Genomic DNA, 27568 nt, shown 5'->3' on the forward strand with positions numbered 1-27568 from the left:
CCAGCCAGCCACAAGACCACAGGGCAAACAACCGGCAGTCTATGTCGTAGGCTATTGCTGTGACCCTGGGTGTGTTATGTGAACCAGATGCATTTTCAGCTTAGGATATTCTCAGGGGATGATGGCTTTAACAGGAGGTAACCGCACTGCAAGTTGACAGGCAGCTCAACATTAAATGTGAGGAGAGAGAAAGGACTTCATGGCTGAATGAGAACAGCCAGGATGTGGCCCTCAGATGTGAACCGGGGTCCTGATGGGCCATGTCCATGGGAACCAGTGTTAAAGGAGACTAAACGAGAGGCAAGGAAGGCTTCCAACATTCATTATTCCTTGAGAAAGGGAGGAGGCATTCCAAAGGCCATTCAGAGCTCATCAAAACTGCTGCTCTGCTGGGCACACACCTGTCATCCCAGCAGCTCAGAGGCTGAAGCAGGATGATCGGGAGCTCAAAGCCAGCTTCAGCAAAAGTGAGGCCCTCAGCGACTCAGTGAGACCATCTCAATAAAAAAAAAATAGGGCTGGGGATGTGACTCAGTGGTCAAGTACCCCTGAGTTCAATCCCCAGTGCCCCCCGAAAAAGTAAACAACAACAACAAAAAAAAACCCTGCTTCTCTTATTACAGGCACAGAATGCACCTGCCAGAGGCTGAGGCCCCTCCACCTGCTTCGCAGGGTGGGACCACAGCCTGGCAGAACCACAGGGGCAGTGCTGGAGCGGGTGGGGAAGTACAAGCCCAAGGGCAAGCCACCATGTGGAGCTATGTGGGTGACTTGGCTACCCTGGTGGGTCTGGAAGGAGGGTCTGCTGCCCGAGGGGAACTGGAACATCAAACCCAAAAAAATCATTCTTGAACCCTAAGACCTAGTGCCAGTCCATGTGGGAGAGACCCCCCGGGGGGAGCATGAGGCCTGGTTTGACAGTAAATCTCCATCAGAGCAGCACCACGGGAAGCACACGGGGTGGTGCCTTGGAGTGAGATGGTGGGAGGACCATCTGCTTTAGGGCAAGACCAGAAGGGGGTTGCAGGACCTCTGTGGAGGGGTCAGGGCTACACCGTTCCAGGGCCTGACTGTCCAGGGCCAGGTGTGGGGTCAGGAGCCACAGTGGGTGGAGGTGGCCTGTCCCAGACATACGGAGATGTCCGGGAGATGTTTCGATAGCAATCTCTACTTGTTTGGCAAAATATCATTGGAAAATGACTCAAATGTCAGAGGGAGATTAAAGAAAAAAAGTAAAAGAAAAGAAGAACCAGGCGTCCAATCTTTGCTTTCTGAGAGAAAAGGCTATTTTAATGAGGACTAACTTTAAGGCCTTAAATTCCCACACATGATTCACACTGTGACTCTCCAGACAGGAAAGGGGTCATCAATCCGCTCACGGAGTCTGAAAGGATTCTAACAAGACACAGCAGAAACCTCATAGAAAAATGACTCAAGGTTACATCCTTGGCATGTCTGTCGAGGGTGAAGGGCCGAGCCTCGATTCCCGTCCACGATCCCGGCCCCAGCAGGCTGCGCACACCCGTCCCGGTGGCCAAGCCTCGGGGTCACACGCGGCCCTGGTGCCCCTTGCCCCTGGAACTGCAGCAAGGATCAGGTTTGGCACATATTTTAAATATCATTTTGCTTTCACATTCACAAATCCAGGAAGCAGTTTTGAGAAAAGGGGGGCTGAGGCTGCCTTTGAGAAAAGCCTGGGTCACCCCTCCGGGCTGGGCTCCCGGGTTCCACGTGGCCCTCGTGGTGGCTGTGACGTGCTCCTCGTGGGGGCTCTCTCTGTGCCTGGGCGTTGGATTTTATTGCTGGTGAACTTGATGACCTCACTTCTGGCCAGTCAGTCCAGGATGGTGGCATCAGCAGACCTGGGTCTGGTGTGAATTCTGTTTGGCTTCCTCCAGACTAAAACTGTTGAGTCTGTTCCCCGCTCTGGGGAGGGTGAGGCCCTGGGAGAGCCGGGCGGAGATGCCCCTGTTGCCCACCCAGATGGGACACGTGTCAGTCAGGCGGCATGGAGGTCCCCAAATCAGTCCCCAGCCTGGCCTGCTCCTCCTTTCCTGTGCCACATTCCTTTCAAGCCCCCCTGCCCCCAAGGTGTCCCCTTTCCTGGGTGGTGGGAACCTCCCCTCCAATCACTTTTCCTCTGGTGCTAGATGAGAAGGGCGACTGGCAGGCAGCGGTCCAGACACACAGGCCTGCCTTGCACAGGTATGGGTTCTGAAAGACGGACCGTGGGCCTGCTCCGGGGTCATCACTGAATGTCACAGGGACTCAGCGGTCCCACAAAGGACCCTCTGTTACAGCAACACCAAGGTGAAGACCAGAGGTGTCATCTTATGACTCAGATTTGATCCTGCCCGGCCTGGGCAGCTTCTGCAGCACCTCAGCTTCTCCACCCCTCCTGAAAGTGCCAGGTACCATTTTTGCAATCCACTGATGACAGGCGAGACCACCCTGGTGTCCGGGAGGGCCTCGGCCGTGCCTGCCAACTCAACAACTGAGGGCGATGGCTTCTCATGCTGTCACACCTCCTCCTGCAGGTCTCCACTCCTCTCCGAGGTGAGGCCAGCGGCTCCCTGATAACAGGTGGGGGAGAGGCCCTCGGGATCAGGGGAGGCCTTGGGAGTCTAAAGGAGAGGTGTTGTCGTGGAGAAAGTGTCCTTTCTGTGCTCAGACCTCTACTTGGTCAGCCCCCCGTCTAACAGAGATATCTGGATTCACGGGTCCTAAACATTAGTTTAGCAAAAAATCTGGTTTCTGGTACCCAAAGAGCTTAAAGTCTCCTTCGAAACGTGCATACAGGCGCCGGATGTCTCGTTTGCTGATGCCCAGAAAGTAGCGCTCCACCTTGGTCCTGTTATACACGGTGATGCCCGGTGGGATGGTGGGGTAGGACACCAGGTGGTCGATGCCGGCCTCCCTCAGGATGTACGGGGCGTCCTCCTCCAGGGTCTCGTGGTGCCCAATCACACTGTACTTTATCTCACAAGGTGCACAGAGCTCAACGTACGTCACCCAGTGAATGATGTGATCCCCAAACTGAAGGTCCAGCCATCTGTGGTTCGGATCACCCAGATAGCGCACAAAATCTTCAAACTGGATCCCCCGGGTCTCTGTCCGGTTCTTTCTGTATTTCCTGATGATGCCAGGGGCGATCTCGTGCCGGTACCAAGGCTCAAAACGGGGATTGTGAACAAACTTGTCCTTAAAAGCAGAAATGAGTCTCTCGAAGGGATCTCTTACAATAAAAAACTTGAAGTACGTTTTCAATCTAAGAAAAACAAAATGAAAACAGGAAGTTAACTGCGTGCTCCTGGAGCCCATGGCTGAGGGGGTGGGGAGAGCCAAGAGCAGATGGGGCAGCTCCCACAGAGAGCTGAACTCTCACCAGGCCAAGCCCGGCCCGAATGCATCCCCTGCATCTCTTCCTTAATCCACTGCGAGATTTTGTGCGTTGATCCTATTCTCAACCCATTTTTACAGACGAGGAAACAGAGGCTCAGAAAAGCCGCCAGGACTCGTTCCTGGGAGTCTGGGAAAACTCTATTTCTTCAACGCGTTATTTTAATGAATTCCAAGAAACTTTAACAATTTTGTTGTTGGACAGAAAACTGTCAAGGCAGGAACTCTGAGTGAGCCAGGGATAACCGACCGGCCTGTCCTTCAGGATGCAATTCAACATTGTCAGGGGAGAGAAAATCAGAGCGAAGCCGGGGTGGGAGAAAAGGCACACTCCAGCCTGGGTGGGCCGCTGCTGGCAGCTGCCCTGAGGCCTGGGGCGGTGGCGAGCATGACAGCAATCCTGCATCAAGGTGGACACTGCGCGAATGGAGTGCCTACTACATACAGAGACTGCCTGCCCCAGTTGGCCTGCCTTGACTTGCTGAGTCTCCCCCAAAGGCCCCGGGGGCGGGGGGGAGTGCTCAGGAGGTAACAGGTGGGTTTGCACCCAGAAGGACTTCTGTACTCCATCAGCCAGAGCCAGAAACAATGAAGGGAAGTGGCCAAGCCAGGGAGGCCAGAGCCCAGCCCCAGGCCTGACCTTTAGTGCTGCTCAGCTTTCCGGGCCCTTTAAACCTAGTTGTCCAGGGCCACTTCAAGCTGATGGGAGACCTGTTCCATTCATTGACTCCATTCTCGCCCAAATCAGGAAGCACGCCCCCCCCCCCCCACACACACACACAGCCTGTGTGGATCCAGGTTCCCGGGGGAAGCTCCCGTGACACAGGCACAATGCTTTCGGAGGGGGAAATGAGGGTTCCGACAACCTGAGTCCCCTTCTCATGAAGAGAACCCACAAAACTTCACAAAACCAAAGCACCACAAAAGTGACCCCTCCTCTGTTAATAAGGTGATGTGAACTGTAGGGGCCTGTCTGATGGCGAGGCTGGAAAAGGTGGGGCTGAGAGTGTCGGCACATGGTCGTCACGCAGGGGCAGACTGAAGCCCGGCTGCTGGTCCCAGCACAGCCTGCACCCTGTGGTCCCCGTGGTCCCCGGGGTGTGATCTGGAATTCGCAGCGAGTGCGACCTGAGCTGGATTCTAGCCGACTTTCTTCACGGGCTCCCAGCCCCCACCCCACCCCGCTCTCACCGCTTCTCAATTCCCACTTTGCTGAAGGAGGAGAGTCGAGGGAGGCCGTTCTTCTCATGGTCGTGAACGACGTTTTCGGGAATCTCTTCGATGGAAGGGAACGCTCCTAGGAGATGAGAGAAGGCGTGTCGGTGGCCTCAAGATGACCCTCTTCACCTCAGGGCTCCACATTCCCCGGGGCACACAGGGCAAACCCACCCCCAGTAGCCACGCTGATGTCCTTGAACTCCCATTGCTTCCAAGGGCAGGAAGGGAGAGGGAACGAGAGCGCCGGGTTAGGCACACACCAACCCGGGCAGAGAGGGTTCTGGGGAGGAGAGGGCAGGGGACAGGGCAGACGTAGGACAGTGTCCACCCCTGGCAAACCTTCCATTAAACAAAGCTTGGGGTATGTAGACAGAATTCCTAAAACCAGTGATACTTTACTCTAAGACCTGGGAGAATCGCCAGGGGGCAGGCGGGGGAACCGTGGTGCCCACCTCTGCCCACATGGTCCTCATCCTGCCCGGCAGGCTGTACTCTGGCAGCACCACACCCCAGACCTAGGTGGTTCCTAGACAACCTCAGGGCATCCCAGAACAGCACCAAAGGCGATTGGTGCTGGAAAAATCTGGCTGAAGTTCCCGGCAGGGCACAGTGGTGCACATCTGTAATCCCAGCAGCTCAAGAGGCTGTGGCAGGAGGATTGTGAGTTCAAAGCCAGCCTCAGCAACAGCGAGGTGTTGAGCAACTCAGTGGGACCCTGTTCCTAAAGAAAATACCAAGGAGGGCTGGGGACGTGGCTCAGGGGTCAAGTGCCCCTGAGGTCAATCCCTGGTACCAAAAACAAAACAAAACAAAAAAAGAAGGCTGAGTTATAGAGCGTGACCCAGGTACACAGCAGGGGCTGAAGGAGGATGGGTGTGTCACGTTGCTGAGGAGGGCCTAGCCATGCCCCTGCCAACCTTCACACTGAACTTGGGCTACACTTGTCAGGTGGAGCTCCAAGTCCTGGCAGGGAAGACTCTCATGGCCTCGCATCTAAGCAGGGCCCACAGCATCCCTGCCTGCTCATTCATTCATCCCAGAATACCGAGTCCAGGACTCTGTTCCCAGTCCAGGACTCTGTGCCGCCCGGGCTGGCTGGCTAGGAAACGACCAAGAGGAGCAGCTGCTGAGGGCACCGCAGAGCTGGTGCAGCGGTGCATGCCCACGATCCTAACTACCCGGGAGGCTGAGACAGGAGGATCAAGTTCAAGGCCAGCCGACCCGATGCAGTGAGACCTCATTGACAAAAAAAAAAGAAAAGAAAAAAAAAAAGTGTAGAAGTGGGACAACAGAAGAACCAGCTCTGTGGTCTGCACCTAGGCCCACTCACCCCGTCCCTGTCGGGACCTGGAGGACAGCCACCCGACCACCCGTAGTTTACTAGGTTACCTGTGGGCCTCTCCAGCTCTTCCCTCTGTCCAGATTGTTTTCATTTTTAAAGAAACTTAGAGATTATATAAGCCCATGTTCGTTTGCTTGTTTGTTTTTTAAACAAACAAGATGAAGATTTCCAGGTGAAGCCTCTTAATCAACAACCAGCTGGGTAGTACATGTCCTCTCAAAAGCAGTTTAATTTTGTTCTCATCAAACCGACTGTGACTAGGTGTCGAGGTCAAGGGTGGTGCTTTTTACTTTTTCCATGTTTAATTTCCGCTGGTCTTTAGCTAATACGTGAGAACCTAGAACACACAGATTGCTGGGGTGCTGCTGGTGGTTGTTGTTGTTGTTGTTTGGAACCAGGGGTTGACCTCAGGGGCACTTGACCGCTGAGCCACACCCCCAGGGCTATCTTGTATTTTATTTAGAGACAGCGTCTCACTGAGTTGCTGAGGGCCTTGCTTTTGCGGGGGCTGGCTTTGAACTCTCGATCCTCCTGCCTCAGCCTCCAGAGCCGCTGGGATTCTGGTGGTGTTCTGATATACACCCGCCGTGGCCACTCCTGTTCTGCCCTTGAAGAGGGCACGTCTTTGGAGGCGCTGCACACTGCCGTGGCTGACTGTGGGCCTTTTGGTATACTCCTGGCTTTCAACTTGATTTCTAACCCTGTTCTCTGATTCCGAACATTCTGACACAGTGCCAGAGAACGGTGAGTCACCCTCTTCCTCCCCAACCACCCTGCGAGCAGGCAGATGTCAGCCAACACTGACCAGCACCTCTGAGAGCCGCCCAGGGAGCCGCGGGCAGGAGGACACGGAACCCCAAGACCTGCCCGCAGCGCCCGGGGTCTGACTCCCGACCAGGAGTCCACTGCTAGTGGTTGGAAAGAAGTCCCTTTTCAAGCTGAACTTGACAGAGTCCATGATTATCTTGGATCAGCTCAGACTAATTGGAGTTTAACAGACAAATGAACCTGCTGTCTGAAGGAGCAGCGAGTAAGCCTAACTACAGGATATGAACTCTCTTTTCTATGATTCATTTGTTCCCGAGTGAACATCAGATTTCCTGAAGCAAGCTAACCTAATCCTCTGAGTATACACAGGTGCTTAGTGGGAAATAAGGTGCTATCTCCTTCTACCCAACTGGCACAGGCTCCTTGATCTGCAGGTGAACAGGCCCCAGATTCATGCAGGGGGCTCTCCTCCCAGGATCTGGGGTGTGGGCCCTTCTCACTACAGAGAGGGCACTGTGCAGCCTCCTGGTGACCTCAGAGTGTGGTGGCCTTGACACACTCAGCATATGACTTTAAATGCATCAGTATCAGCAGGATGGTCAAGCTGCCCGAGGTGGGGGTCCCACTGGGAAAACCAGGAGATCCTGCGGTTGGCTCTGTGCCTTTGAAAATGTGCACCATCCACAATGACCCCACCAGGGTCGGGTGGAGCTCAGGGGTAGACACTTGCCTGGCCTGCATAATTACCCTCCCAACTCCCAAAGTACAGCACCCACAGGGAAAAAAGGGACAACAGAGAACCATCTGGAAGGCTGTCAGCCTTTTCAGGAGAAACCACTCCTCCTTTGACCCCTCTCCCCTGCCCAGCTACTGGGGCCCTTCCCCAGGCAAACCCTGATGTCGCGGTGGACGCACCATTGAGCACGATCAGCACTTTCTTCCACTGGGTGTTGCCCACCTTGGGGGTCTGGCAGAAAAGAATCTTGTGCTTGTCGCAGACAAAGATGCGGTCCAGGACGAACTTGGAGACCGCCGTGTGCGAGAGGTTCCTCAGGGCCTCGTCCTGGCAGACGTTCCTGATGAGCTCCAGGCGCTCCATATAGACCAGAGGGGCAGCCGGAGGCATCCTCCCGGTGGGCTGTGCGTGGAGGAACAGAACAGGCACCAGGGCTCATGGGGGGAGCGGGTCGGAGCGACAGCAGGGCCCAGCAGGAGCCGGCCGGGCCTCCTCTGCCCATCCACAGGACCTTTTTTTTTCTATGATTTCATTTGCTCCTGAGTGAACATCAGATTTCCTGAAGCAAGCTAACTCAGTCCTCTGAATATACACAGGTGCTTAGTGGGAAATAAGGTGCTATTTCCTTCTGCCCAACTGGCACAGCTCCTTGATCTGCAGGTGAGCAGGCCGGCTCCCTTTCCATGGGTGGCAACCCTTCCTTCCAGCCCCCTCCCAGGCCCTCACTGCCCTGCTGAGTCCCTGGGATGAGTCAGCCCAGGTGGCCAGGAGAAGAGACTTGGTTCCTGAGACTTCCCTTCTTAAGAGAGGGGTGATTCAGAGAAACAAAAAAGACTCAAGTTCCTGGCAAGAGCCCACACCTCTTGAAGCTGCTCCAGAGCCCGAGAACCTCCCCCCCAACCCGAGAGGCCTCCACTGGGTCCAGCCTTGGCTCTGTGCACAGTGGGCAGAGTCGTTCCAGCTCCTGGCTCAGTCTGGACTCGGTGCTCAGGGGCAGCTCAGGGTCTCAGGGAGACGCCCGGAAAGGCTCAGCTGAGGAGGGCAGAGGAGACAGGCAGGACACACAGGTGTTCTCAGACCTTGTCCCCACTGCTTGCGTCACAGTGGTGTGTCTGCCCCAGACGCTGCTGAGACAGTGAGCCCGGTTCCCAGAACCGCTCCGTGGGCCCCCTCCAGCTGCGGCCCCATTTCTCAGCACTCTGGAACACACCTGCTGCCGCCTCTCTATCCTCCCTGGCGGCTACACAGAGCTTCTTCCCGGGATCTCAGAGCAGATGGTTCCTCCAATCAGACCTATTCAGAGGGCCCAGATGCTCCTGTGTTCTCCTTTAAAATGTCCACTCCAGGGGTGGCTGTAACAGCCAGTCCTCCCGGGACCCAGGCCTTCTAGCACACCCCTCAGTAGGACATGGGACGACACAAGTTCCACCTGTCCCCTGGCTCCCACTCCTCCCTGGTGGCTCTACCACGACCAGACTGCCCGACACTCAGCACTTCTGCCCAGGCCCCCAGCTCGTGCCCACCTTCGGATCCTCGGCAAAGGGCTTCTCTTCTCGAGACTTCCCGGCTTCCGGCACAGTTGTCAGGAACAGAAACTCCTGTTTGGCACTGTACCCTGGAAGACAGATAGGTTGAGATTTCTTGTCACCAAGAAACGGGATTACAGATCGACGAGACAGAACAGGGGTCCCAGGAGGGAATTCAGGGGTGCTCTACCGCTGAGATACATCCCCAGCCCATCCCCCCTTTTTAAGATAGGGTCTCACTCAATTGTTTAGGGTCTTGTCAAGTTGCTGAGGCTGGCCTCAAACTTGTGATCCTCCTGACTCAGCCTCCTGAGTCACTGAGATGACAGGCATGTGCCACCACCATGCCTGGCTTCTCTGTGTTATTTCTTACAACTGTGTGTGCCTCCACAAGGATCTCCAGATACAGAAAAAATTAACCTACAAAACAAAAACAATCAGCTTTCACATCAGTTTATGAAGCTGTGGTACTCAAATTCAGACTAGAGGAATCTTATCAAGTGCTTGTCCAAACTAATAATTTATAACAGTAGGTTTTGCAGAAACCTGTGGGGTAGGATTTGATCATAATCTTTGGTGTTCTGCAAATAAAGAAACAGGTAGTTTCCAAATTTTTCAAAGCCTCCAAATTGGAAAAAGTATATGTTAAATAAAAATTAAAAAGCTGATTACACAAAAGGATGTTTCACTTTAGAAAAAAGTTCAAGGTCTACTCCTTTCTGTCACTGAGAGCCGCGCGCGCTTTGGTGGGTACCGCTGTGCCCCGCAGGCCCCAAACCCCTCCATTCAGCACAATGAGCTTCCTCCCTGCCCTCCCTCTCCCCTCCTGCACCAGGAGGAAGAAGACCCCCCCACACCCCCAGTGCCCTGTGGTGATGTTCCTGTCCCCCGCCTCCTCCTGGCTGTTGGGCCCCAGAGCCAGCTCTCTCTGCACATCTTTAGGAACCTCACTAAAAGCCCTTTTCCTTTTTTCTCTTTTTCAGTGAAAATGCAAACTTAGCCAGAGCTGTCGGACGTACCTCCAGTAAGGATGGAGCGCACCGTCTGCTGGACAAATGACAGGGGCCTCAGGGCCATCGGCCCCCGAACCCCTGAAAGCCCTCCAGGGGCTCTGAGAGTGATGTCTGCCAGCCTCTCCCGCCACAGCCTGGCTCCTGGTGAGAGCGGACATGCTCACGGGGTTTTGCAGCAACCTAAGCTCCCTTAATAACGTTCTGGATGGGGGAACGAGTCCTGAATTCTAAACAACTGATTCACCAGTGAGTTTTTGAAAAAGCAACCTACTTCACACCCTCAGAGCACACAGAAGGATCCTGGTGGCTGAAGAACTCCTCAGCTCCCAGCAGCCACACCCGCCAGCCCCCAGCTCAGCCAACCCCCCAGCTCAGCCACCCCCCCAGCTCAGCCAGCCCCCAGCTCAGCCAGCCCCCCAGCTCAGCCAACCCCCCAGCTCAGCCACCCCCCCAGCTCAGCCACCCCCCCAGCTCAGCCAGCCCCCCAGCTCAGCCAACCCCCCAGCTCAGCCAACCCCCCAGCTCAGCCAACCCCCAGCTCAGCCAACCCCGACTCAAGCAGACTCAGATGAAAACAGCAGGCAGTTCATATCTGCTTTTCTTTTTCTGTGGCTTTGTGGATAGCCTGCTATTTTTAGCAGATGCCGCCACCCCCACTGGGGTGACAGGGGTCGCTCTCTTCACCCTGCCCCTCAGGAGCAAGCCTGCAGCTTCCAGGAGAGGGGTCGGATCCTGGGGCAGCGGCCCGGGGTCTCTGTGCAGTGTCCTACCGCGTTGCATCGTTATGCTGTTTTACAAAATGTCTGCGTTTTGCCAGGTGAAGTTCTGCTTTGTTTTTTACAAGTAGCCACAACCTGCCTCACTGATGACGCTGTGTACTCAGTCACTGCTCCGGTTTGGAGGTAGGAATGTCCCCTCCAATGCCCCGCCTCAGGCAATGCGGCGACGTTCAGAGGTGGAGAGACTGGGCTGTAAGAGCCGTGACCTAATCACGGGATTAACCCACGAACTGAATGGACGACTGGCCACTGAAGACAGGAGGGGCACCAAGGGAGGAAGCAGGTCCCTGGGGGCGTGGCCTGGCACTGTGTCTGTCCCTGGCCCCTTCCCTCTCAGCTGCTGTGAGCTGGGCACCTTCCCTCCTCCACGCCCTCCCGCCATGACGTTCCGCCTCACCCCAGACCCAAAGCAATGGAGCAGCCAGTCATGGACTGAGCCTCTGAAACCACGAGCCAAAATAAACGTTTCCTCCCCTCAGTGGTTCATGTCAGGTATTTTGGTCACAGTGACAAAAAGCTGACTAACAGTCACCAAACCTCACAGCTCCGTCCCATGCATGAGCTACGTGGGTGGCACAGAGAAACACAAGTCACAGGCTCTGCCTCGGTGGCACACAAGAAAGCTGAGGGGCCGAGATGAGCCCACAGACTGGAAAAGGAGTGAGATGGGAGAGAGGTCAGTGTCTACAGCACACACCGGGGCTCAGGGGCCATGTTTGGAGTCTGGGCACACTATGGCATCACAGGGCACCCTATGCCACCACAGGGCACTCTATGCCGTCACAGGGCACCCTATGCCACCACAGGGCACTCTATGCCATCACAGGGCACACTCTGCCGTCACAGGGCACACTATGCCGCCACAGGGCACACTATGCCACCACAGGGCACTCTATGCCGCCACAGGGCACTCTATGCCATCACAGACCCACTGGGCAGGACTGATCCTCCTGGAATGAAGCCTAACTGAGCCTGGTTCAATGCAACACTGAAGCTTGCCGAGGACAGACCACGGCACACGTCACTGTGACTCCATCACTGAGGTGAAATTAAAACCATTACCATAAAAAATGGCAAATGTTGCATTAAACAGCAGGTGAGCCCCCCAATCCCCAGCTCCAGTGGAGGGGAGTCTTGCAGAACAGGAGGTGGAGGAAAACCCGCCCGCCCACTGACTGGGATTCTGGACCAGGGATTGGTTTCCCAGAGGACGGAGCTGGAAGGAGCTGCCCCAGGCTCACCCAAGTTACCTGAGGTCCCTGAACGCTGACACCAAGGTCTCTCTACCCTTCTGTGGGAAAGGAGCTTCACCATGAAGGCGCCCTTGTTAGAAGTGAGCTATTTCCTCATAATGATTCTAATATTTTTTAAAATACTTTTTTAGTTGTAGGTGGACACACACCTTTGTTTTGTTTGTTTATTTTTTTGTGGGGCTGAGGATGGAACGCAGGGCCTCGCCTGGGCAGGCAATCACTCTTCCACTGGGCCCCAGCCCCAGCCCTCAGAATGATCCTTCACAAAGGGGCTTTGGTGGAAAAGCAAAACCCTGTGACATGGGTGACATCAACTCCAACAGACAAGCCACCCTCATGGCCACGGCGGACAGATGTTAAGGTCTGTAAATAAGTCAAAAATAACACCTGGTATTTTGCCAGAGAAATGTTAGAGTTCGTAAACAAGTCTGGATGGTGCCTGGCAAAATGTCAGAGGGAGTGGTTTGAAAAGTAACAAAAGCGAGCCATTAAGTGTGGAGATTCCTTATTGGTTGATTGATGTATCTAGTTTATGCTAATTAAGATAAGCTGTGCAAAATGTATAAATAGATCTGTTGTCCTACAATAAATGGCTCCTATTCCTGCTGCATCAATCTACAGAAGTTATTCGTCACCCCCCGGTTATTCTGCTGCAGCCGGACCCCGGCTGCTGGTGGCCTGTTACGGGGAGCCCCGGGACACTCGGGGGTAAGTGGCGAAAAAAAGCTGCCCGTCCATAGATAGGACGGGAGCAATCTGCTCGTCCCTAGACAGATAGGGCGAGAGGAAAAATGGCCATTTCGAGAAAATGGAGAAGATTGATACAGTATGTTTGTGTCTTGTTTTGTCTCAGTGTATTGTATTGTCTTTATGATGAGAATATGGAAGGGGTGAAAAGTAAATTGATAAGGGAAAGAGGCACCCCAATGGAACCAAGAATAATTAAGGCATGTATTGATAAAAGCCCAGGAACTCTAGTCAGAAAGAAAAAGAAAAAGAAAGTTCAGAAGAAAAAGAATTATCAGGAAAAAAGTTGCAGCAAAAGGCTATTACTAAATACTTTTCGTTACCGGAGGGTGCGTGAATCGGAATCTGTGCAGCGGCTGCCACGTGCGGGAGTGGGTCATGGTGCAGCAAGTACCTTCCAAGCAGCGGCGGCAGCCGGCTCTTCCACTGCCGGGAGCCCAAATCTAGACCTGACCTGGAGGCACAGTCTCCCAGGCTCTTGCTCCCTGTGTCCAGTAGCAGTTTGAGTCTGGACACTCCCCGGACTCTCCCCGTATGGGCCACCATCTGCCGGGGTCCGGCTACAGCAGAATAACCGGGGTGACGAATAACTTGCGTACATTGATACAGCAGGAATGGGAGCCATTTATTGTAGGACAACAGATCTATTTATACATTTTGCACAGCTTATCTTAATTAGCATAAACTAGATACATCAATCAACCAATAAGGAATCTCCACACTTAATGGCTCGCTTTTGTTACTTTTCAAACCACTCCCTCTGACATTTTGCCAGGCACCATCCAGACTTGTTTACGAACTCTAACATTTCTCTGGCAAAATACCAGGTGTTATTTTTGACTTATTTACAGACCTTAACAGACAGACCTCTCTCAGGGTCCTCCAGGTGGACTGCCTCCCCTGAAGAAGGGCCAGTAAGGCTCAAGGGCCACACTCACTAAACCGAGGGGCAGGTGAGCGAGGGAGGTGCCCACAGCACCGCAGCCCCCAGCCTCCTGGAGGCCTCTGGATGGACACTAGCGGTGAGCTTCCCTCGGGGCTCGATCCCGCCTCCTCCTCCACTTTGGCAAGAGACCTGTTGTGACTGGACTGAGGTGTCCCCCCAAGCTCCTGTGTTCATTTCGGGAAGGTTTAGAGGTGAAATGATGAGATCTTGAGAGCTGTGACCTAAACGCCCATCCCAGTTTGAATGGTGACTGTGGGCAGGTGGGACGTGGCTGGAGGAGGACGTCACTGGGGGTGAGAAACCAGCTCCTCCTCAAGGCCTGTCCAAGGAGAGGACATGACCTTGTCCTTGGAAAAACCCACAGAGCACTCCTAGGCACACACCCACCCTGCTCAGTGGTTTATCTACAAATATCAGGAGAGATCTGCAGCTCCAGGTGTCCCCGACTCAGTCAGGCTAGATGGGGACCCATAGCAACCCCTAGCAACCACCCATCAGCATGAGACAGGGAAATACCTGGGATGCCAGATGACCTCCCAGTAGTTTATGGTGGTTGATAACACGTTGGGAAACCATGTAGTTCAGCACGTACACCCCTCGTGGCCTAAACCAATCAGTTCAAAGGAATCCCCTCTTGTACTAGCCAATCACCCCTACCCAACTTGTTCCTGCCATTGAATGTGCTGATCAATGTTAAGAGTCGTTGTTTGACTTTCCCGCGGTATGGAATGATTCGCTGTGTGATGTTGTGACGCACGGAGTACACCCCAAAACCTATAAAATCTCACTGGACAAAGGACCGGGACTCACTCCCTGGGACCGCTGCGTTGGAAACAGCTGTGAATCCAGGCTCGAGCTTGCAATGAAGACTCTTGTGTGATTGCATCGGATTCGGCTCCTGGAGGTTTACTGGGGTCCCCCGACTCTGGCATAACAGGGGTTTCCCTGGAAGGGCTCATGTTCCCTGCCCCCCCCCTCTGCTCTGCAGGCGCCATGAAGGGAGCCGCTGTCCTCTGCCACTGCCTTCTGCCAAGGGCCCAGAGCAACAGAGTCGGCCAACCGTAGCCTGAGTCTCTGAAACCATGAACCAAAATCAGCTTTTCCTCCTCTGAGTTGTTCTTATCAGGTATTTTGGTCACAATGACAAAAAGTTGACCGACCCAAGACTCTGCAGCTGAGCTCAGTGCCTCTAGTCAGACCCAGTCAAGGGACACCCACCCCGTGATCCAGCCAGGTACGCTAGGACAACCAGATGAGATCCTCGTGAGTCACAGGAGGCTGGGTTCTGCTGCTGCAGCAGGCCACACTTCAGCAATGAGAACACCGAGGTCCCTCCCTCCAGTCCCTCCCTCCAGGTCCCCAGTGCACTTTGGGCAACAGCATCCTCACTGATGCCGCCCTGGGGGAAGGGGCAACAAGGCTCTGATGGCTCTGACATCCGCTGCACAGCCTCCTCCCACATCAAAGTGCAGAGGAATCACCTCCACCCACCACCTCAAGGCTGAGAGGTGGCGTCCAGCCAGCAGTACTGAGGACAGTCACAGACCGTCTCTGCAGGCCAGAATCCAAAGCCCTCCCTGTGTCCTCCTGGCTTTTACCCTCATCAGCATTTGCTCCCCTTCATGAAACCACTTGAGCAGCCACACTTTTCTGAAAACATGGAGCATAAAACCTGCCACCTCCCAGCTGAATGTCACCTCGTTTATCAGACCCACCGGGCAACAAGCTGTCCTTTAAAAGCTCTTTGGCCAGGGACCATTACATGAGTGCAAGGACCCACGGTCTATTTAACTCCCACTTCTGCTCTGGAGTGGTGGGGCCTCACTGTGGGCAGCACAGCCTGTTGCCTAGAACGGTCGGGAACTCCCTGGCTCCAGCCGTCCTCCAGCCCTGGCCTCCCCAGTGGCTGGGCCTGCAGGTGCCCATCCGTGCCCAGCTTATCCGACCATTACTGATGGAGTCTCTCTAAAGTACATCACAGACACTCGTACTTTTCCAAACAAAATAAAACACCAACAGCTTCATCGGATGGCCTGCCCCGCAGTGCTTGCCCTCCTGGGAGGTGACATTCAGGAGAATCATGAAAGACATGTATCTCGTGTTCTCAGCAGCGCTTCGTTTCAATTTCCTGGCGATGTTGATGTGCTGCGTGGCTCTCCACGGGGCCCCACCCCTGAAGCCAGAATCCACTTGGTCTCAAGCAGTGTAGGGCTGACACAGTCCTGCAGGTGGCTCTGGAATGAGAGCCCCTCTCAGCCTTAACACGGATTGCCACTCTGGGTGGCACACAACAGTGCTGAAGAGACCTCCCCTGGGCTGAGGAGACCATCACGAACTCCTTGCACACACCCAGAGCTTCACAGACCAAGCGCCTCCCAGGGGGCTGTCTGTGTAGAATGTGTTCGTTTTGTAGGAAAAAACCAGAAGCTCACATAAGCAAATGAGAAGGATAAGACCTAGAATCGGCTTGTCCAAGAAGACGGCCTGGAGCTCTTACCACGCCCGCATCTGAGCGCCTGCGCTCACTAAGGGGTTAAAAATCCTCCAAGAGGAGGGTGTATATTTAAATGACCCTTCTGCCAGGGCACTGAAGGTGACCTTCAAAACACACATGCCACCCACGTGGGATGCCAGCTGACACCCAGGCATGCTGAGCAGTCGTGCTGCCTCTCTCTGACTTCAGGCAGGGGGCATTCCCAGGCCAGGAGCCTGCCCTGTGTCCTGCTGCGAGGCCCTGCTGCAGGGCTGGGAGGAGGCCCTGCTCTCCCTCTGGGTACAGCCAAAAGAAAGCACCTTCTGTGAAGAGCCTCCAGTCCCTTCCCACCTCCCTCTCCTCTGCCACTTCTCTGCATGTCCTTGGACCCTGGGGCAGCCGTCCCTCATGCCTGCACCTGGGAGCGGTACTGCAGCAGAGATGAGCAGCCAAGCCCCTGCGGCAGGAGGCACACCTACCGTCTGGGTCTTTGAAGGTCAGCGTGATGAACTTGCTGGCCACCATGAACATGAAAATCACCCAGAAGCACGCGGCCAGCAGGAGCCACTGCTGGTGCATGTTGTCAGCCGCCAGACTCTCAAGGACTCTCCCTGGAAAACACAAGCGAGAGAGGCCTCTGCCGCTCAGAGTAAATCCATTAAACCAAAGCGAGAAGAAGAACAGGCCAATTCCAATGATCAGAATCGATACAAATATTTAAGTCTTTCCCCTTACAACAGCGGGTATTGTGACTCTTTTGTACTTAATGGATAATATTGAAGGATCCATTTGATAATTAAATCAAATTTAAACACCCTAGCGGAAGATAGCATAGGCACAGGAGAGAATGCCAACCCTATTTGTTCTGGGAACCCTGGACAAGATTTTGCCTTTGCAGATTTGCCTCCAGACTCTGGTCTGGCTCAGGCTAATGTCACTGTGAGCTCCATGAGGGCGGGAAGCAGGGGAGTGGCAGGAGGCTTGCTGAGGACTAGCTCTTTGCTGGAGGCGATTCATGAAAGGTAGAAGCCATATCAAGACAGGCCACGTTGAAAGTCCTGCCTGGCCCGCAAGGTACGGTCACACCCAGAGCACCTGAAACAGCAAAGAAATAAACACCTGTGCCTCTCGCCAGGGGTCACTTGCCTGCAACTGTGTGTGAAGAACCTTGGGGGTGGGTGCTTTTCATGTTATCACAGCCCTGGAGTGATGCATGGGGTCCTCAGCCCGTCCCAGAAGTCACACTCTGCTGCAGGGGACATACAAAGAATCAGGAAGTCACTGCCAATTCTCAACAAGACAGAGAGGAAAAAAAATGTGTGTGTTTCATTTCTTCTTTAACAGTGTTTCTTCAAGCCAGATTGGACGGTTTAATGACGTTTCCCTGGGCGGGACTGGTTTCCCACTGAATGAGGCCAGCTGTCACCTCTGGGTAGAAGAACTAGTCCTCAACACAGTGCTGATGGCAGATGAGCCCAGAGACAGCTTCCCAACCCAGCTCGGACCCAGGGAAATAACCCTCCTCTCGTCCCTGCATCTGCGTCCCCAAACCTCACTAGAGTCCAGCATCGAAAACCCAAATTCCCTCCTCAGTAACTACCAATGGTGATCTGGCCTCCCCCTGAATACAGTCAGGGACAGGCAGCTCACCACCTACCAAGCTACCTGTGTCTTTACAGGGTGTCCGTGAGCCAGACCCAGTATGTTTCCTGTGGTCCTCTACTAGGGTTTCCAGAATAAATAAATTTAAAAAAGGATTCCAGTTAAGTTTAAATTTAAGGGAAACAGCAAATAACTTTTAAAAATATATCCCAAAATATCACACAGAATATACTCAAGTAACTCATACAAAAAAAAAACCCTCTATTTTATTGTGCTCATGTAGCAGGCCCAGTGTGTTTCCTGGGGGTTCCCAAGCAGGGTTGCCAAATTAGACAATAAAACTATGGGGTACCCAGTTAAGTTTAAATATCAGGTAAATAAACACATTCTTTTTAGTATAAGTATGTCCCAAGTACCACATGGGATATACTTACACTGAAAAAGTTACTTGCTATTTTCTGAAATTTGAATTTAACTGAGTGTTGCAGAATTTACCTGGTGACATTCTGCAGCCAGGGGCTTGCCAAGTCCCCTTCCAGCTGCCAGGGTCAGCTGCCCAGTCTCCAGAAAGTCTCCCTCTCCTCCCCCAATTCCTTACAGGGGAAACACAGCACAAACTCGAGAGTTCTAGCGTGGTTCAAACCCCCGCTCCACCACTCACTAGCTCTGGGACAGCCCCCTCTCAGACACCTGGCCACAACCTCCCAGGGTGACTGTGATGCAGAGGACCAGCACCCACTGGCCTGTAGCCGAGCCTCAGTGGACCAGGCTGGCCAATGCCTGGGTGCTCTCTGTGAGCTTCTGGCTCAATCCACGTCCTTCCAAGCAGTGGTGTGGCCTGCCCCAAGAACAGAAAAGACAGACAGACACTGGTCCCAGGTGACGACGCTGTTCCTTCCAGAGGAATCAGAGGCTGAGACTGTGCCCGAGGACATGGGGCTCCGCAGTCCAAGTCCACTGAGCTCAGCCGAGACCAGGCCACGTGGAGGAGCCCATTCCAGGGGTCCTGGGGGGGGGGTGCCCCATTGAGAAGCCCAGCTTTTCTAACAAGGGGACAATGTGGCTGGGGAAGAGTGCAGAGGGCAGAGACAAGCTCAAGTGGCCGTGGGTGACTCTGAACAGATGGCCTGGCTCTGGGGTGTGTGGCTCACATTCTTCTGGGGTACGAGCTATGGATAACTGAACAGGGATGAGGGCACCACCCAGGTCTGCTTCCCACCATACACACACACACACACACACACATACACATACACACATACGCAGACGTGCTCACTGTACAGAGCAGGTGTTGGGGACTTTCAGCAATGCCCACTGTCATACCACTCTCTCACTTGTCCTGCGCCTTCCCCGTACACCTCCTAGGTGTCCCAGCCTGACCCCACCCCTGCCTGCATACCGGCTGGCTCTAGGGGTTTTAGAGTTGAAGGGTCTCAGCTTAGTGCAGTGGTGCACACCTATAATCCCAGCGACTTGGGAGGCTGAAGCAGAAGGATCAAAAGTTGAAGGCCAGCCTCAGCAGCTGAGAGAGACCCTGACTCAAAAAATAAAAAGGACGGGAGCTGTGGATCCGTGGTAGAATATTCCTGGGTTCAATCCCCAGCATTGAAAAGAGAAATTCTAGTCTTCTCTTTCCAATCTTCCAAAGTCTTTCCTAGTCTTCAGAGGGATCTGATTTGAGTCTGTCCACCCAGCTCCCTCCAGATGCAAGAGGGAGACAGGGAAAAAGAACCTGCCCTGAAACGCAGACGGCCTCCCCACTGCAGGAATCCAGGTGGCTTAGGGCAGGATTCCCACGGCGCGGTGCGGCGGGAAACCCAGAGCAGTACTATCCAGAGGCCGCTCTGCCTCCCCTGCCCTCGGCCAGGTCTGGTGTGAGCTAGGCTGCTCCTATCCCAGGGTGGCTGTGGGTTCCCGCAGAACGGCTCTCAGGGCCCAGGGCTCTCTTCTGTAGGATGAACAGCCACCTGCACAGGCACCAGTGTGTACAGGCTCCCGGGAGCTGCACCCGGCTTGTGCCCCCTCCACAACCACATGACTTACGGTGTCACCCAACGTGTCCCTTCAAGTGAAGCTTTCACTTTCTAAGAAGCTCAATTTCCATCTAGTGAGGAAGCCCTTGTGCTTCCCAGTCCTGCTCTTCCACAAGGAAGGAGGACATCTGCAGGGCTCCCTCCCTCCTCCCCGACCCTTCATGGCTCATGGATACCTTCCCCTCCCTAGGACGGTTCCCAGGTAGCATGGGGACTGCAGTGGGGACTTAGGATGCTAGGGTTTAGATATGATTTGTCCCCCAAAAGCTCACGTGTGAATCAGTGCAACAGGCAAAATGATCAGATTATTAGAGGTGTGACCCCATCAAAGGGCGACTCCGCTGACATGGATTCACTGGAGGTGAGCACAGGTAGGAAGGGCTGGCTGGAGGAGGCAGGTCACTGGGGGTGGGCCTCTGGGTTTATATTTTGACCCTGGTGGGAAGAGCAGAGCTCTCTCACAGCCTGCCCCTCACGTGCTCTCTTCCTGGTGGCCACGTCCCTCCTGAGCTACTTCCCTCTGCCATGAGCTGCATGACCTCCAGCCCACAGCAATGGAGTGAGCTGACCATGGACTGGAACTTGAAAACTGAAGCAAGATAAACTTTTCCTCCTCTAGGTGTTTCTCGTCAGGTATTTTAGTCACACACCCACACACACACACGCGCGCGCGCGCGCGCGCACACACGGTGACTAAAGCAGGATTTGGACAGCTTCACAGCACCAACCCCAGCCCCTGCTAACACTGGTCTCTCGAGATGAACACTAGCATGGGATCCTCACCAATGCCTCGTGACAGCCACCCAGGCCAGGCTACTGCTGGCCAGTGACCCTGGATCCGAGTTTGGAAACCCAGGGTGAGCAGGCCGCTGGCCATTGCGTGGAAAACAGTGGCCGGCTTCATCATCTCTCCGTGGGTCCCAACCCCACTCTCCAGCACCTGGCCTGTCCACTCCTTCACAGAAGGCAGCCCAGCCCAAGTGCTCTCGCTGGGCATGGTCAGCATCCCCCCCCCCCCGGGAATGTGAGCTTCTGTGCCTGGCACTCAGGAAGCCACAGTCACTATTTCCTGATGACTACAGCCACCAAGCAACTTGTTCCGAAAACTGAATTGTCCACAGCCTGCCAAGCCTCTGCCCAGGGATTCCCAAACTTTATAAAGCAGGAGGCTGCCTTATAGTCTCAAAATATTTCTCCTACCTCCACTTGAAGTGGTGACCTACTCACTGACTGAAGGGTTGAGAAATTATGGTAGCCCCAATTCTTTTATTATTTAAAATAAAACACATTAAAGCCAATTGTACAGATCTGAAGTGTCCAGAAATATTAATCCACAGAAAGGCAGCTGCAGGATTAAATGCAGGATCTTATTTGCTAATAAAAATACATACACTGTATATATGTGTGATTATGTGATTATGCACACGCACAACCACACATATGTAATGCACAGAATAAAATATTAAGAAGATAACGACCATGTGCACACTCCTATAATCCCAGTGGCTCGGGAGGCTGAGGCAGGATTGCAAGGTCAAAGCCAGCCTAGGCAAAAGCAACTCAGTGAGACCCTGTCTCTAAATAAAATACAAAATAGGGCTGGGGATGTGGCTCAGTGATCAAGTGTCCCTGAGTTCAATCCCTGGTACCAAAAAAAAAAAAAAAGATAAGAAGAGGTCATTTTTTTTTTACACATTTTTGTATTCAAAAATATTTTGCAGTAAACAGATAACCTTCTCACAACAAAAACCAATAAAATATTTGAAGATGCCTCCTCCACCCATGTGCCCTGGTGCTATTATTTCTGCTTGGTTTTTCCTACCTCACTATTACTAACCACAGCTTCTTTGCCACTTCATGCCATATGGGAAAGGAGGAGAAATATTTTCTCGCCAGGAAAAAGTGTGGTGAGCAGGCAAAGCCAGGGTGTATCTGGAGAGTTGGCAGATACATCTGTCTTCATTAGGTAGTTTTATTTAGTTGCAAAAAAAGATTCAATTTTTAAAGCCAAAACTATAGAGAATAACGTAACAAACACCTGTTTACATACTCTCTGCTCCAATGGTTTTGCTGGGCTTTTTTTTAAGGAAACAGAGTGTCAGGAGGCAGCTGGGCTTTCAATGAGGGACACAGGACCTCTGGCAGAAGCAGCAGGCAGATTTTTCACTGTCTACATAAAGGCCAGGTGGCCTGGGGAAGTGGGAAGGTGACTTTATCAGGCCTGCAAGAAAACAGGACATGTGGCTTGCTTTCCAGACAGGCACAAGCAGGGCCCAGGCCTGGGGGCCTTCAAGTGCACAGTTTTGCTTAGTTTTTCTCCCATGATCTATAGTGAGAAAATTCACATATTCTATACAGACTCCAGTGAAAATCTGTCAAAGCAACCTGGTTAAAAATTTAGATAAACCAGGACTGGCTTTCAAGTCACATGCTGTGTGCGCCAACCAGAGAGCAGTGGGCAGAGGCAGCCTGGTCCCTCTCAGGACACCCACTGCCCTCAGGTAAGTCCCTTATCTCTACAGTTGACCACAAATGACCCTCAGTCATGAGCAGATGAACTGCATACAAGTTTAAGGACAAAGTCCACCATGAAATTCACTCGTCCAACAGTCAAGGTGTCAGGAATCCACCACAGTGAGGTCCCACAAACACCCACAGTCCTTGTCCTTGTCGAGCTTGAACTCCAACAGAGAACCATGAGTCAGAGCATCTACCTGAGAAGCAGGGCACGGAGGTGTGGAAGGGGCAGGGTGCTATGAGAAGAAAACAGGGGACAAGATCCAGGCAGAGGTCAGGGACCGTGGTTGCCTTAGGAGGTAAGGGGGCCGGGTTCCAGGCCAGGACCAGGCCTGAGCAACTCAAGGAAGCTGAGTAGCTGGAATTTCAGGGCACGGTCAAGGGCAAGGTAGCCCCTGGGGTCAGACAACACTGGGCCTGGCAGAGCTGAGTGGAATCGAAGTTTTCCTTGCACGTGATGAAAAGCCACTGAAAACTGTCTTACTGGAAAAGAAGGATGACAGTGATATGCTCTGATTGTAAAGTCTGATTTCAATTCCTCTGGCAGCACAGTCGAACCTGCAAAGGGCCAACGTCCACCCAGCAGTGGCCCACGTCCACTCGCGGAGGGGGGTGCGTCTGATCCGGCAGGGACCTGACCAGGTGTTCCACGTCACCACATCACTGCCCAGGTCTCTCGAAGCCAGTCAAGAAACCAGTAAGAGCCACAGATGCTGCTCTGGGGAAGAGGGCTGCGTCCAGCTAACCACGGTGTCATCTGCTGGAAGACGACACACATTCTGTGCTTCACATCTTCCTGATGGTGCCCAACTTGATGTCCACGGCGGTGGTTCCCAGTCCCGGTTTTCTGTTAGAATCACCTGGCTAGTTTTTGAGAAATAGCAATGCCCTAGGCCCCAGGAACACCCCAGCCAAACACAAATCCCTGGAGGTGGCCCCCAGGCGGGTGGTAAAAGCTCTGCAGGGGATTCCCAATGAGCAGCCTCCAGGGGAATGCAGGTCCCGGCCCCCAGCCTTCCCAAATTTTAATGCCAAGTAAATTTCCTGGGGATCTTGTTGAAGTGCAGATTCCAGGCTCCGCAGAAGAGCCCCACTCTCCCACTACCTTCCTCTATTTTCAGGAGAATTGGCAGCGCCAGCTCAGCTTGTCAGAGAAGAGTCTAGTGACATCCTCCATCCCATGTGTTCCATCGAGAGGTTTAATTAGAATCTAAGGCCTTCCATCAATGTCCCCATTTCACTCTCATTTCCAGCCCCCCCCCATCTAAGGGTAACCATACTCTGTAGGATGTCTGACCTTGGGTGGGGAAAAACATCATAATTTGCCCCATTTTCTACGAAAAAAGAAAGGCATTATGAATTCACTTAGTCCTAGCTCCTCTAGGCCGGCTGGCTCTCTGCATTGTGTCCTTGAAGGTGGAAGTTCTCCGTGGGGCTTGTCAGCCTCCCAGAATGATTCAGTGCAGGCTCGTCTGTCTGCCAGGGGAACGCCCGGCCTTTCTCTCACAGCCAGGTGATAAATGGCCTTTAAAAAGCCTGACATTTTCTGTAATTAACTCCCCTTTGTTCAAGGAGCCAGGACAACTCCCACCTGCCTCTTGCAACTAATGGTGGTGGCAAACTTGAGCAGACCCATGTGCCCCCTGGTCACGGTATGCTGCCCACTCAAAGAGCGCCCGAGGCCCCAGGAGGCAGCAGAATCCATCTTCAGAGTTTTCCCACTTCCAGTCGTTAAATGGGATTTCCACAGGTCAGGATATCGGGATCTGATACCAAGCCAGAGGGTCAAGATCTTTGCAAACCCGTGAGACAGAACCATTGGTTCATTACGGGAAAAGTCGGGTCAGGGAAGCAAGAATATAACTGAACCTACAAGAAGCCCTGATCTCTTTCCTCTCTCTCAAACAAAAGAAAACGGCACACATTTGACATGTTAGTAATTACTAACAGGCTTTGGTACTATGCCATCTTTTGACGCAAATCCTTCCTCCCCTGCGTTTTGAGAACGATACTTCGAATTCATTTTGCTCAGCTGCCAATAACATTCCTGCCAGGAATGAGCTTCTCCCCGCTTGGAGTTGTCATCCAGAAGCACGAAGCCTTTCCTTCAGTGAGAAAGAGGTAGATCCCACCTGCCACGCCCTACTCTCAATATGCATGCCGGCTTAGTGAAGGTTCTGCAAAGTCCTACAGTAACAAGCCCACTTAATTCTGCTTCAGCAGGTTTTTTTCCAAAGGCCCTTCATTCATTTGGCAATATTCACCTAGTGCCTACTTTGCTGGGGACTGTCCTAGTTCCCCCTAGGACACAGCAACACACACCCCCTGCTCTCAGCACTCCATCCTGAGGGAGGCCTCTAACAAACAGTGACTGATGCCTAGGACCACTGCAGCCAACTGAGAGGGGGGGTGAAGGTGAGGGCCCCCGGCGGGAGACGACATGGAGAAGAATGCAAAGAGGAAGGGAGAGAGCCTTGCAGAGCCCTTGGCAGAGAACATGGTTTGAATCCAGCCTGCCCAAGACAGGAAGGGAGAGATCCAGGGAGCAGTGTCACAATGGCCCTTTGCTGAGATGGACATCCTAGGATCTACCCCATCTCACACACACCCTGGGCATCGCAGGCCCAGCATTCAACTTTAAAACACACCCAGATGCTAAAGGAAACTCGAGCAAAACAACAACAACAACAACAAAAAATAAACCCAAAAAACAACCAGGTAATGCACAAGGTATCCTGAAAGGACTACCAAGGCAGAAAGGGTCCAGACCCGAGGACAAGCACAATGGGGATGTTTTACCATCAGCCATTATTTTGAACTGCAATGTATTACCCAATCCATAAAGTCACCAAATTCCACTGTAGCAAAGCACAGAAAGGCATGTGAATTTATAACAGAAAGTCCTATTACAATGAAGTATAGCAAATACCAGCACACGGTTCACTGCACGCCAGGCACAGGCCTCAACAGGTATTAACGCACTCCAAGCTGAGGATGTGCTCCTATTATTATATTTAAGGAAACATTTCTATGTGTATGTACATATTCCTACTCAAGAGTTTTAAGTTCCTTAGAAATCTCTATGCAAGCAAGGAGGCAATAAGAATACTGAATGATAGAATCTCAAATAAGTGATGAGCTCACATTCTCCTTCCAGCATATTCTAAGGTGGGGGGTGGGGGGTCACATTTGCTTGTAATTCCCTGCCTGTTACTGTATAGATTAATTTTAAAAATAATAAGCATCGTTAAAAGTTGGTAGGTCCACTTTCTTAACATTTGGTTTACACTTGGAAAACAGTTTACTACTTGGATTATTCAAGGGTATTTTGCAAAACAGGTCTCTTACAAAGCAGGTGATATTTGGATTTCTTAGTAAATGAATCAATATTGTAAATACTTATTTACAATAGTTGTTTAGAAGTCTTCCATGTAACCAAATATGACAAATGAAACATATCTGTAACAAAAAAAAAATCAAATACTATTCTACCTGTTTTACATGTTTCATATGGGGTAAAGGATTCCTGTACAAAATGATTGATTATTACAACGTGAGATGTTCTCTGGATGCTATAGCATCTGGCAGATTCTAGACAAATGTCATCCTATGAATGAATAACTGGAAACAGGCCAAACTCATGGAATTAGATTACAGACTTAATTGAGTTAGCTGGCAAAATAAACATACAACTGCCTTGATTCCAAAAACTCAATGCAAAAATTAAAAGCAACTTCGTGTTAACACAGCTTTAAAGGCTAAGCTTCATATACGCTCATCCACATGATTCCAGACCTGCATGAGAAGAAAACTGACTCTCTTGGTTCTGCAATCTCTTAAGGTCCTGCATTCGCCAATCTCCCCTGACTCTATTTCTGCCTCTCTCCACCCTTTTTACTGCACAACCTCCTCAAGCACTTGAAAATAATCTGAATATAAAACTGTAAATGGCCCAGGATATTTACAAATTCTAGTCCCTGTACAGTTTTGATTTTTCTCTCGGGTATTTAAGATTCTATTCTTCAGGGTCAAGAGCAAAGATGGAAAAAGGAATTTTCTTTTCATCTTGCAATTCCAATGCTGAGCCAAGATGGACTGAGTCCCAGATATACTAAGGGGTCTGTGTGTGGGTGGGGGTGGGATGGAGGGGTGTTTCTCTCCTCTTTTCTTTTTTAACCCAGCCACCTAAAAGGACAAGTGAGTGAGTGGTGACCAGCAAGACAAAGGTCTGAGCTGCCTAATTTTAAGAATGTCTGAGACATTTCTCACTCTGGCAGTTAAAACCGACCAGTGCAATCATCCAACTCCTCATGGCCCAAAGCCCCAGACTTTGGGTGTTTCAGACAAATAAACCTTTATGACAGTGCCACTTAGCTAACCCAAACCTGGCTGCACCTCTTTCTATGCATTGCCCAGCCCTCTCTTGCCTTTAGCAAAAACTTGGAGAACAAAATACGACAGCTTTTGGAAAACCTGGTTCATCTTCCCAGCCAGAAGTGCAGAAATTGATGCCTCAACCTCCAACTTCTGACAGGCCTCTCCACTGTCAAAGTCAGAGGCTGGGAGCGCTCTGAAGCCCGTCTGGCAGGGCGCGTGCATTTCCAACCCATCCTTCCCCTGGCGCCCGCCTGAGCCGCTGCGCTAGATGGTGCACTTGGGGAAGGTTGCCCAGGTTCCTTCCTCCCTGCCTTCTCTCGCAGCATGCTCCTCAGACCCAGGTGGGGCATTCTCCTCTCCTTTCTACCCCCAATGACACATGCAAATTCTCAGCTAGGGATAAAAGAAGTGAATGCAATGTGGTCCAACTCTCAGTAATGCCGCCCATCCAGCATCCAGCACCAGGACGCCGCCTTATTGCATAATTAAGTGATGAAGGCTCTACGGTGAATTCCTCCAACTAGGGGGTCCTTCGGTGGCCAAAACACCCTGGGACGTGGCTCGCCAAAAACAAAACAAGAAAAAGAAAAAAAGACCCGGTTCGCCCCTTGTTCCATCCACCCCGGAGAGGAGGAGGGGGTCCGCGGTGCAGCGAGACCCAGCCTCCCTGCGGGTCCCCGAGCTCACCCTCCGTGGAGCCGGCGCTCGATGGAGTCCTCAGGCTCCTCCTCGGCCCGGAAGGCTCCTCTCCGGCCTCGCCAGGCCTGCGGGTCAGCGCGCGGGGTCCAGGCGCCCCCCGGGAACGCGGAGGCCCGCCCCGCCCCAGGCCTCCGCGCCGC

The 27568-nt window shown here is 52.6% G+C and overlaps 1 protein-coding gene across 1 annotated transcript; it reads right to left on the minus strand.

Moving 5' to 3' along the window:
- Window positions 1–1288: 1288 nt before the first annotated feature.
- Window positions 1289–27568, minus strand: Chst10 (carbohydrate sulfotransferase 10). Its single transcript, XM_026379538.2, has 7 exons — window positions 27417–27568; window positions 17347–17449; window positions 16680–16811; window positions 8987–9078; window positions 7643–7865; window positions 4591–4696; window positions 1289–3268 (listed from the first exon to the last, which is right to left on the minus strand). The coding sequence occupies exons 2-7, from the start codon at window positions 17387–17389 to the stop codon at window positions 2731–2733; spliced, it is 1134 nt and encodes a 377-aa protein (XP_026235323.2). The 5' UTR covers window positions 17390–17449; window positions 27417–27568; the 3' UTR covers window positions 1289–2730.

Source organism: Urocitellus parryii, chromosome 12, assembly GCF_045843805.1.
Source record: "Urocitellus parryii isolate mUroPar1 chromosome 12, mUroPar1.hap1, whole genome shotgun sequence".
Taxonomy (NCBI): domain Eukaryota; kingdom Metazoa; phylum Chordata; class Mammalia; order Rodentia; family Sciuridae; genus Urocitellus; species Urocitellus parryii.

Coding starts and splice junctions, on each gene's coding strand:
- Chst10 (XM_026379538.2), bottom strand. CDS start 17,389: ATGAAAAGCACCCACCCCCAAGGTTCTTCACACACAGTTGCAG. Junction 9,079..16,679: donor GACCTTCAAAGACCCAGACG/GTAGGTGTGCCT, acceptor TCTGTCTTCCAG/GGTACAGTGCCAAACAGGAG. Junction 4,697..7,642: donor AGTGCTGATCGTGCTCAATG/GTGCGTCCACCG, acceptor CTCATCTCCTAG/GAGCGTTCCCTTCCATCGAA.